Source organism: Sinocyclocheilus rhinocerous, unplaced genomic scaffold, assembly GCF_001515625.1.
Source record: "Sinocyclocheilus rhinocerous isolate Xijiao unplaced genomic scaffold, SAMN03320098_v1.1 scaffold1515, whole genome shotgun sequence".
NCBI lineage: Eukaryota > Metazoa > Chordata > Actinopteri > Cypriniformes > Cyprinidae > Sinocyclocheilus > Sinocyclocheilus rhinocerous.
This window is the reverse complement of record NW_015627243.1, coordinates 569799-581705: the sequence shown is the minus strand read 5'-3', so window position 1 is coordinate 581705 and position 11907 is coordinate 569799. Positions and strand designations below refer to the sequence as shown.

The 11907-nt window shown below is 41.6% G+C and overlaps 1 protein-coding gene across 3 annotated transcripts; it reads left to right on the top strand.

Moving 5' to 3' along the window:
- Nucleotides 1–280: 280 nt before the first annotated feature.
- LOC107724457 (leucine-rich repeat transmembrane protein FLRT3-like) lies at nt 281–11457 on the top strand. Of its 3 annotated transcripts, XM_016533421.1 has the most exons (4): nt 281–558; nt 5334–5428; nt 6152–6869; nt 7806–11457. In XM_016533421.1, the coding sequence occupies exon 4, from the start codon at nt 7834–7836 to the stop codon at nt 9781–9783; it is 1950 nt and encodes a 649-aa protein (XP_016388907.1). In that variant the 5' UTR covers nt 281–558; nt 5334–5428; nt 6152–6869; nt 7806–7833; the 3' UTR covers nt 9784–11457. The 3 variants fall into 3 exon arrangements, with proteins under 3 accessions (XP_016388907.1, XP_016388888.1, XP_016388896.1); XM_016533402.1 differs by lacking the exon at nt 5334–5428; XM_016533410.1 differs by lacking the exon at nt 5334–5428 and having other exon boundaries at nt 6149–6869.
- Nucleotides 11458–11907: the final 450 nt, after the last annotated feature.

Genomic DNA, 11907 nt, shown 5'->3' with positions numbered 1-11907 from the left:
GCTCACCTAAATAATGCTTATGGTGGCCTTCAACACAAACACATGAAGTGCCCACTCAAGTTGCCTTTTCAATGCTGCTCAATACTCATCTTTCTTTCTCCTGCTCCCCCTAGCGTCCACAGTAAATATAGCATGATGGAAGTGGGAGAGAGAGAGAGAGAGAGAGGGAGAGAGAGAGAAGAGAGAGAGAGAGCAAGAAAGGGGAGGAAGCCACAAGCTCCACCCCCAGATGACATCAGTGCTGTGTTGAAGCAGAGCTGGAGGCAGATGCAACCTCACACTTGTAGTGAGCGCCAGGCAGCTGACCAGCTCTGCCGACTTCTCTATCTTGTCTCTCTCTCTGAGCCAAAGGAGTGTGTGTGTGTATGTGAACAAGTGTGTGTGGAAATAAAAACACACCCTGCTACTCGCACCATTGTTGCTACTGAGCCTTTCTGACACTGGGCTCTTTTTGGGAATTGAAATCATCCTCCATAGCATTGGATTTAACCTACGGACTGACTTTATGCTTTGAGGATATTCTTTTTGATTTCCCTTTTTGAACTATTGCTTGGGGAGGTAAGTGTATTTTGTTATGGGCTTTATTTTTTGGGGGCTGTTTTTAACCCTTTACCTTATGCATTTCATCACTCTGAGGTTATCGAATACCTTCAAAACATGCATAGAGCAAATCTGCATCTATCCTTTAAATCCCAGTCACTCACAATGCTTCACGCAGTAGACTTTGCTTCTAAAGTTTCAAATCCATTGTAATTTATTTCCAATGGCAAAAGGCGTTTTATTGCGAATGTAGGCAGACCCTTAGGGATTTCAGGGGAATGTAATAGCAATTTAAACTCACAAGTACAGTAGTCATGAAATTCAGCAGTATATGGCCTTTAATTTGTCATTTAGCATTCAGCATGCATTTCCAAAATCATTTTAAAACAATAATTTGCTTTAAAAAAAGACAATGCTGGCATAATTTAATAACCTTCATGTTGTTTCAGACCTCTATGACTTTCTTTCCTAGAACACGAAATGATAATGTGGGAGAAATGTTAAGGTCTCAGCCTCAGTCACCATTCACTTTCAATGTATCTTTTTTTCTATATAACGAATGTGAATACTGACTGAGGCTGTCATTCTGCCTTAGCATCTTATTTTACATAGGATTTTGTTAAGTCATATAGGTTTGGAACAACTTGGAGGTGAGAAAACGGTCGAATTTCATTCATTTTGGGTGAACTATCCCTTTAAGTCTCCATGCCGCTGTGCGCGAATAAACGCACTAAGGACGCACAACTTACATTTTATTATCGCCATCAGCACTCTAAACCAGTTAGCCTGATATGGAGTCCTTAACGCCTCGTTTAGGAAAAAACGCAATGCAGCTTGTATTTCTACCACGTGAAATCAACAGGAACGTATAAACTTAACGCGCCGCGTCTTAAATCTGTTCTTGTGTGACAGACTTTATCGCAAACGAAACGAGCAGACGTCGATTCCAAATGAGGAAATATCTATTAATAATTCCCAACCTGCGCTCTGGAAGCATGATGAGAGAGTGATTGGTATAAAGAATCGGTGATGCGTCGCGTAATACTCTGTGTACACTGCGCGCGACGCGTCAAAACTAGAACTCTCCCATTATAGAAGACGCTGGCGGCGGGCACTCGCAGCGCAGACAGCTTCGTTGTTGATTATGAGGGTCGCGTTCTAATTTGGAATACTAACGAACACTCAAAAGACTACGAGATTGGCGCGCAATAAGTGTGCGCCCTGTGCTTTTCAGTGAGAGAAGTGAGTGTGTGGCGCAGTCAGGAGATCTGAGGCTGTCAGCTGCTTCAGGATTTTCCCATCAAACTAATTTCCCTTCTTTTAAGTAGCCTTCCAAGTTATCTGAAAGATAAGCTTTCATATCTGTTAGGCAGAAAAAAATATTGAAATAACAGTTTTGAGCAGATAAAGAGAGGGGGACTGAAAGATGATAAGAGCCAAAGCCTTCAGTCAGAGCTGATTAAATCAGTTTATAAGACTACTATAATAGAGGATTCACATTGGACAAGTATGCGAGAGATTCAAGTGAACAAGACCTCTTTTTTGAATCCCTAATGTACTAAGTGCAAGTTGTTTTCCCTAGCTTTAAGCTTCACATGAGCAAATGCACTAAAAGACTGTGTATTCGGATAGGTTAGTTTCTTAGCATGATAATAGCTGAGAACCACAAATGGTCTGTTGTGACTTTGTAAGGAGGGTGATAAAATTAACTAACCCATTGTTCTTTGTTGGATGTGTCAAAGCACTCTGTGGCAGTCTTTTTCGCTTGCATAAACAATTTGTATCAGCAATTTTCAAATACCACACCTCCATGTTTTACAAGACATAAATAGCAGTCTCCCTTTAGATAATAATACACAGGAATGCAAATTAACCAACTCTTTATATTTTAACAAATATCTAAGCATCCAGTGTATGTTTATTAGCAGCCAGGCGAACAGCACTTTTTGTTTCAAGCCACGAATGCCGAAGGCTAAACCCAGTGGTCCGTGGCATTCACTCAGTCAACATGAAATGGTAATGTCTTTCAGGCCTTAAGAAAAAAGTCTGTCACCCTTTTGTGGAGAGGACAAAAACAGATCGTTCTCATAGAATTCTCCACTCATGTCGGCAGCCAACCTCTGACCTCAGTGAGGCTATTCTTTAAAACATACATTTGAAAAACAAGCCTAGAAGTTCATTTCCTGAAACGTTCAAGTTTTATATCTTTAATATACTGTCCGAATTATGTAACAAAGAAAGTGCAAACAGAAAAAGTAACTGTGAATTTTAGCTTTATTACAGATACAATTTACCCCGCTTTGGAGTGGAAACGAAAAGTACAGTGCAGTAAATCAACCCAACCCTTTTTGCCCTTGTCCGGCAACTGCTGCCCCCTGTATCAATGCAGGGGGTACATATGTGGTAATTAAAGTGCCGGTTCAGCCTCCAAGTGTCTGTATGTGTGTATCTGACAAGCTCAGGCCTGATACAGAAAGCACCTACCACCCCCAAGTGGGAAAAACAGTGCAGCTGCCACAGACCACTTTCTTTTCAGTGCAGTACAAAAGAAAAAGACCCCCTGTCTCCCCTAGAATCCACTCTCACTGCCTGAACACCAGCCAGGGACAAACCTGCGGATCATCTGCCCCAAAACCGAACACGGAGGGGATCTGCTAACACAATAGCCTGCTCTTAAATTAATGTTAAAGCCGTGCCCAAACCGTTCTTCTCGTTTCCAAATATGACGGCAGAAATCTTTCATCTTTCGGCCCACTAGGCTCAGAGAGGCTTGATTTGGCTTCATGGACATAAGATACATGACAAAGAGAGGCATTTAGTTCAAATCCCGCCTGGGGTTCAGAATCTATTATCGATGGAAAAGAAGAAAGCTGTTTTTCATAATCACAGTCCAGGACCTACCAATGAAGAAGCAAATTTAATTTCATCCTAAATGTCTCCGTTCATGCATGGGCACTGATCAGGTGTAACAGCATTTTTGGGAACTAATAGAAAACATCACTTATATTTAAAAATGATGAGCAGTGCAATGTTTGTCATCTTAACCATTACTCTAATATTTCTAAAAATGCAGAAAACCTCATATAAAAGCATTTTCATTATAGAAATGCAAAATATTTGTTTGCATTTAATATTCCAATTTTCAAATATATTAAGATTCTAAAGTAATTCACTTTTACTGATAAAAAAAAAAAACTTTAAAAAAATATTCTCTCTGCACTTTTATGTTGTATAATCACATTCGAATGTGATTTTTTTCCCCCTTAAATGGCTTTTTAACCCATTTCTCAGACCCAACTCTAATGTTCTGAAATCAAGACACTAAACGAGCAAAAGGTAGTCGTGGCTGTGGCCGTTTTAACCAGGATGCTCAATTGAATATCACTTCAAGCAGAGCAATGGAGCAGAAGCAGGCCCCACCATTAGAACGATCTCCTAACGGGAAATACGGCCTATTAGAACGATAGTGAGAGGTGCCCGTCACATTCAGTGGCCTTTTCTCTCTGGCTATGAGCAGTGGGTGGGGTAGGGGGCTTGAAGATTTAACAAAATGTGAAAAAGCTAATAATTCTAAGTGAAAGGAGTTCAGTAAAGCAGAAGAACGAAGGCCAGGGCCCTTATGCTTAACTTGTAATGAATAATGGACCACTGCCACTTCAGTGAAATCTGAGGAGCCAAGGGAAATAGAAAGAAATGATAATGCAGCCAATCATCCAGCCAGATCAAGGCTTGCACGACCAATTGAGACAGTTAGCATGACAAGCTTTAGGTGAAGCCTATGAGATCTCATCTGAAATTTCATGAAATACACATCCACCTGTGAGTGAACCCTGATACTTTCAAGCAAAGTATCTTGGCAGAAAAAAAACAAAGGGGCTTTTATTTAGCCAACTTGCTTTTGCCCTGTTCCAGGAAATGATTTACATTGAGTATAGTACATAAAGCAAGAGCAATTCCATCTCCACATAATTTTGCAGTCTGTTATTTGTCAGACTTCTGGAAAAACGGCAAGTTGTTTTACACGCATAACTCTCCAAATCAATACAACATTTCCCCGGAGCAGTTGGAAAATTGCACACCGATTGCTAACCAACCATTCACCATTCCTGCAAGTACTTATTTTCCTCTTCAATATATCTGGCAATCATGAAGCAAATCTTTCAAAATGTTTCAGGATTCAACAAAAAGAAGCAACTAAGTCAATGTCAGTATACTGAAATCTCACCGTCAACCATCACCTGTCCTTAAAGTTTCCGAGCTTTTGGTAATCTACTAATACAAAAGCATGCACACAGAGCACTTAGGCTCAACAGAAGGATGGAGTGTATTATTAGGCCTTCAGTTCCCTAATCTCTCCTTGTCACTCCATACAACTGTTTCAAAGTTGCCTGACATACTCCAACGTGTTCTACAGGAAGGTTACTATCTGCAGGTCAGCGGAAGGATTTCAGGCAAGGGCACAAACCGTGGTGATGGCTGTCAGTTGTAGAAATGTATATTGTCAGTCTATGTAGCAGGAAAGCTGTACTGTGGGAAATTAGAGTATGGTAGGTGCAGCACGGACGTCTCCTTGGGGCCACCGGAGGTAACTTGCATGAGGATCCCATTTGGGTATTCATGAGTCTGCAAGACATAAAGTGCGTTCATCTCACATGTACATTTTTGAGCAGTGCGAGGGCGTTGTGTTCAAGCGCTGTCGGGGCAGCCCAAGGGACCTTTGGTGGCTGCTTGACACCGCAGCAGCAATATGCTTCAATATGGCTCTTATTTTTACCTTCACCTTCTCCTTCCAGAGCGTGTTCAGCCACTTTGAAAGCACAGCTCGGTGGAGAACGTCACCAGGCAGGAGGGAACAGTCTTCGGCCATTGTCGCAGAACCCAAACTGTGGTCAGTTTTTCTTATGCAAAGGAATTCTTTTCAGCCATCACCATAGAGAACACTAGAGGGGGGGATGTTGGCAGCACAGGCTTAAGGCGAGGAAAAAGAAAGGTTTTTATAAAAATCCACACAACATCTCCACTAATCCAGGTTTCACAAACAGTGTCCACTATCAAAGGACTGCAGGCCAGGGGTTTTTCTCTGTGGTCATTTACCCAGAGGCAAAGAAATCCCCTGATATACAGAAACCCAATAAGCTTAAGGGACTTTCAAATTCCCATCTCAACCACACACCCTTCTTACTTTTCCCTCCCTTCCATCGGATAAGTCTCAAATGCAGTGGAGCAATCTACAGGCTGTAACAATCCATAAAAATCCAATCCATTGTGGTGTACTTTTTATATGTTAGGTGCAAACCTTGAAAACCAAAGCTAAAAAGCTATCGGTTTACGTCAATGTATTGTCGATGGCGACGTGAAACGGCTCTGTTTGAAGGACAGTGGCCAATTGCAGCTGGCTGCATTGCTGTCTGACTCAATCTCAGCCTTGGCACTATCATGACAGAATTAAATAAATGCTGCCTAACAGCATATTATGCACAGTCAATAACTCATTCTCAACAAGCCCACGTAACTTTTCTGGCGTCATGAAGTATTCAGATGTCATATGCTGTCAATAATAAAAGAATTTGCTCTTATTGACTTATTTTTCTTTTTCTATCCCTGCCAGTAGGAAGTTCAGCATGTGAGAAGGAGTGGGCGTCTGCACATCGGGCGCAGGTTCGTGAAACGAGAGCCAGGGAGGAGGAGTGTCACAGCAGCACAGGAGATTCTGCTTTCGAGCCACGAGGCTGGATACTTTATTCATGCTCGTGTCGGGAGTAAGACTACAGGATTCGGGGCTGACTTTGGAGCCTGACTTCCGAACCGAACCGCGCTGGATTTGAGCCCACCGTACTGCAGATGGACAGTGGTCTTTACGCCATGACCAGTCTGCTTCGGGAGAGACAGGAGCAGTACATTTCTCAAAGAGGACTCTCTGTTATGCACAAAAGGGTCTGATTAGGAATCGCAACTTAAAATAAAAGGATTCTGCTCTCTTTTTTTATTTCCTTTCTTTTTGTTTTAGTTCATTGTTGTGATTAAATTCACTGAAATTGCATGCCTGCACAGGAGAAGGCTGCTTGAGGTCTGTCTGGAAGCGGAGCTGCTTGCTTTAAAGGTTGATCTACCATGGCAAAGCCTTTGATAACATGAACTGTGGACGCTGCAATACAAGACAGGAGGTCAGCAGTACAAACAAGGATCAGTTCAACAAATACCAGCCTGGTCAGGATATAACCAAAGAGACCCCTTTGACAAGACGGACAAACATCTCCTGAAAGAATAGAAAGGAGAGCTTAAAGCCTTTTTGGGTAGCAGCAGAGGATTAACTGGCATTTCTAAATCAGGTATGACAAATATGGATGATCTTGCTATGGTTAAGTGCCATTTTTTTCTGTTATATATATGCACAGATAGAAGTAATGAAAAATGGAAATAAAATATACAATTATATATTACATAACGAAAAGAATATAATGGAAAAAATATAATTACTATATATATAAAATACGTTTCATATATGTAACATTATTTTTTATATATATATATATATATATATATAAATTATTATATAATATTATATCTAAACAATAGTTTATTATGCACACAGAAACCTAAGAAAAATTTGTCTGTAATAGCCTCTGAAAGTAATATAGCAATAATATATATTGACTGTCATGTCGCAGCAAATGTACAAATTGGGATTATAAGCAATACAATCCAGTTTTCAGCAATGAAAAGCAGCCTTGAAATGCACTGGCTAACAGCAGAAATGTGTAAAACAACATGAGCCTGCGATTACATTACACACAGCAAAAGATAAAACCTCTCACACACAGGCATCTCATTCAAGGAAAGCTAGCAGGTTTAAGGATTTGTTATCTACATCCATGGCTGATTGGGAATATCCTTCCACTTCAATTAGACATGCTTCTGAACCTCTCAGTCCTCCCTTTTTCTCTTATTTTTTCTCCTCTAATCCCCTTTTCCTTTTTTCACTACTTTGTATTGTTTTGATATAAAAATGATTTCAATCAAGATAAACACCCCAGGCATATTTTGCTACCATAGTTTTTTCATTTGTTCACGTCGTTGAAAATGTTAATAGCCTCTTTTCATTAATTCAGCAGCAGAAATATTGTATTTTTGTCTTAAATTGAATCATTTACAATGAAAGAGACGCTGCAGGAAATGCACTGTACATAAAACAGCAATTAGAGCAGGACACTGCCTTTTCTTCAGATGGCATAAATTTGACTTTTTCCCCTTCTTTTTCCTCTAAGGGCAACAACCGCAAGGAGGACATTAGCGATGGCAAGCAATTACAAGTCCTTCTTCGTCTTCTTCATCAGAGCTGGGCTTCTGCTTGGCCTGGTCGATCCGTTGGTGACCTCAGCCTCCTGTCCCTCGCAGTGCCGGTGCGATGGGACTTTCATATACTGCAATGACCGGGATTTGACGTCCATCCCTTCGGGCATTCCAGAGGATGCTACGGTACTTTTTCTACAGAACAACCGCATCAAAAGCGCAGGGATCCCTACGGATCTACAACGGCTAAACAATGTCGAAAAGATATACCTGTACTGCAACAATCTGGATGAGTTTCCCACCAACTTGCCGCTGAATGTCAAGGAACTTCATTTGCAGGAGAACAATATCCGGACTATCACCCATGCCTCCCTGGCACAGATTCCCTTCATTGAGGAATTACACCTTGATGACAATTCCGTGTCAGCTGTCAGCATCGAAGAGGGTGCGTTCCGGGACAGCAACCATTTGAGGCTGCTCTTCCTGTCCCGTAACCACCTCAGCACCATACCTTCCGGTCTGCCAATGAGTATCGAGGAGCTCCGCTTTGACGACAACCGCATCTCGTCCATCTCTGAGGCATCCCTGCAGGATCTTATAAATCTGAAGCGACTGGTTCTGGATGGCAACCTCCTGAACAACAGGGGCATTGGGGAGATGGCCTTGATCAATTTAGTCAATCTGACCGAGCTCTCTTTGGTACGGAACTCACTGACTTACCCACCCGCCAACCTGCCGGGCTCAAGCCTGGAGAAGCTAAATCTTCAAGACAACCACATCAATCACGTGCCAGCAGGTGCCTTTGCTTTTCTACGACAGCTGTACCGTTTGGATCTGTCAGGCAACAACTTGAGCAGTCTGCCCATGGGGGTATTTGACGACTTGGATAACCTTACCCAGCTGCTCCTGCGCAACAACCCCTGGTACTGCAACTGCCAGATGAAGTGGGTACGTGACTGGCTGCGCAGTCTTCCGTCTAAGGTCAACGTGCGTGGCTTCATGTGCCAAGGTCCCGATAAGGTCAAAGGGATGGCCATCAAAGACCTGTCCACAGAGCTGTTTGGCTGCTCAGACACCGAGATCCCAACCACATATGAGACCAGCACAGTCTCAAACACTTTGCCACCCTCTCGACCCCAGTGGCCATCATATGTAACTAAAAGACCTGTGGTTAAGGGTCCAGAGCTGGGAAGAAACTATCGTAGCACGACGCCATCCAGTCGTAAAATCATCACAATAAGCGTCAAATCCAGTAGCGCAGAGACGGTGCACATATCCTGGAGAGTATCCCAGCCCATGACAGCCCTGAGGCTCAGCTGGCTAAAGCTGGGCCACAGTCCTGCTTTCGGATCTATAACTGAGACCATCGTCCAAGGGGAGAGAACAGAGTACCTGCTCACAGCTCTGGAGCCCGAATCCCATTATCGGATATGCATGGTTCCTATGGAGACGAGTAACATTTACCTGTCAGACGAGACACCTGTTTGCATAGAGACAGAAACTGGTTCCTTGAAAGCGTACAATCCCACCACAACCCTGAACAGAGAGCAGGAGAAAGAGCCTTACAAAAATTCCAATCTGCCTTTAGCTGCTATCATCGGAGGGGCGGTGGCCCTTCTGGCTATCATCATGTTGGCCCTGGTATGCTGGTACGTCCACAGGAACGGTTCCTTATTTTCCAGGAACTGCACATACAACAAAGGGCGCAGGCAGAAGGACGATTACGCCGAAGCTGGAACAAAGAAGGACAACTCCATCTTGGAGATTAGAGAGAGCTCTTTTCAAATGATTCCCATAAATCACATGCCCGTTTCAAAGGAGGAGTTTGTGATACACACAATTTTTCCTCCTAATGGCTTAAGTCTTTACAAGAGCCCGCACAGCGAAAGCAGCATCAACAACAGAAGCTACAGAGACAGTGGAATACCAGATTCAGACTACTCTCATTCATGATAGTGTGCGCGGATTACAAAGACATTTTATTGCAAATGAGTGACTTGGAGACTGCTTGGTCTTTTGCAAAACACTGGATTGAAAAGACTGAGAAAGCATCGTTATGTACATTTGCCATATAATTTATATTTAAGGACAATTTATTAAAAGGAAAAAAGGTTCCGATTGCAGGCCATCACTGAGCTGTCGGTGTATGCTGCCACAAACTGCAATTCTATATTTTAGATATTTGTAGTCATTTGTACTGTACTTCCTTTACTTATGGTTTTAGACCAATTAAAAAAAAACTTTGTGCTCTACTGAGATATGATGACTTGTCAACTGTGAAAGTGGGTTTTCATTGCCGTGTTGAACAATCAGATTTTAGAAAACCATGTAGTATAAAGCACAGGTCAAAATTATCACTACGTTGCTGTCAGTGGAAAAAATAAATACAACAAAAAACAAGGCTGTGAGAATATAGGGCATAGGTGACTGATCAAAGGAAATAAAGACACAAGTGTTCTGTTAATTCCAAGGATGGCAGGCACAGACTTACTCCGGTGTCACAGAAAACTCCGGTTTTGTTTAGGAATCCTGGTTGCCCATTCCAGAATGTTGCCAGGCTTTACATCACTGCAACATTTAGGAAGCAGATATCCATTACCTCCTCTCTGCCCTGGAGGAGGTAGCAACACAGCACAGAATCCTAAATTCTTTGCAAATGAAGCACACAGATCAAATGAAAGGTTACTTCGCAGTCAAATCAAAGTGGACGGGCAAAAACACAACACAGAACTCAATATTACTCATTCAGTAAAGGAAAACAGCATTTACTGTATCCCTCAGTACAGTTAACCATGTCATGTAAACGTTGCCCTCCAAAAAGGAATACGTTGTGGGCAGAAAACATATGGTAAGAAACACATTTGGGCTCTTTTCTATTTGGAATATAAAAAAAAAAGAAGTGTCAACTATTTTTTTGTTCATATAATTCTTATTTGTAATTTTTTTTTTCTAATTCAAGCCACTTTTAAGTTGCCACAGTTAAATTGTTCTTTACAACTGAAGACCAAAGTGCATTGAATGCCCTTTGGCCAGTCTTGTATGTGCCTTGATCCAATGCTTATTGTATTTAGCTTTTTCAAAAAAATAAATCAGTGACTTAACTTTTTTCATACACACTTGAATATGATAGGATATTGGTCATATTGCAAAATAAAGGTGGATAAAACCCCGACTTGATGGTCTCCTTTTCCCCAAAAGAATGCTTTCTATTTATGTTTAATCCCTCTAAGCTTTACATATACCATTCTGGGTTTCAAAAGTGTTCATCTAAAGCATCCCAGTATGCTTCTTCCTAGTGCAGCATCCGCTTGGGGTTCCAAGTGCTCTTTTGTGTGGTTAAGCCATGTATGACTTATCTGATTGGCCCAAGTGGGAAATATCAGAGAGTATGGCACAGAAGCTAAATGAGGCCATTGGAGAGATACTGTGCTGGATTTTGATGTGTCCCGCAGCCACAGGGGGCGATGTACGTATATAATGACTATACAGCATTAGTTTGATGGCACAGCCCAAATCACAGAATCGCACAGGTGGCTCGCATGAGCACATGGGTACGTGTCTACACAACATATATGTGCTTATGTGGGCCATGAGTCTGCGAATGAGCACATATGCATACACATAAATGTACACACCCTGAGATTTAATTACAGTTCAGGGGAGCCTCAAAAAACAGCAAGTCTGATCCAAACCTTAAGTATAATTCAACAGTCCTGTGTACTAAATATACCACATCAGCTAGAAATTAAAGTAAACACCCTCTGTGAGAATACAGTTCAGCAAGGGTCCACATATGTGAATGCTGTTGATGTTCCACAACTTGCCTTGTCATTTATTTATGTGGTTTCCTGACTGACGGTATTAGCGAGTTTTAAATGCTGAGTGCTAAGTTTCACTCACCTCCTTTCAAATCTGAATCCTTTTTCTTATTTTTTAAATTAGCCTTTATGTTTTAAAATTTTCTGATGAAAGATGCATTTGTACTATTGATTTTACCTCTGAAAAGAATCTAAAACGCAGACATATGAAAGTAAACTGTGTTCGGTGTTTTAAAAAAAGACATTTAAACTTTAATTA

Bases quoted from the DNA above. Each gene is read 5' to 3' on its own strand.
- LOC107724457 (XM_016533402.1), top strand. From the start codon at position 7,834: ATGGCAAGCAATTACAAGTCCTTCTTCGTCTTCTTCATCAGAGCTGGG.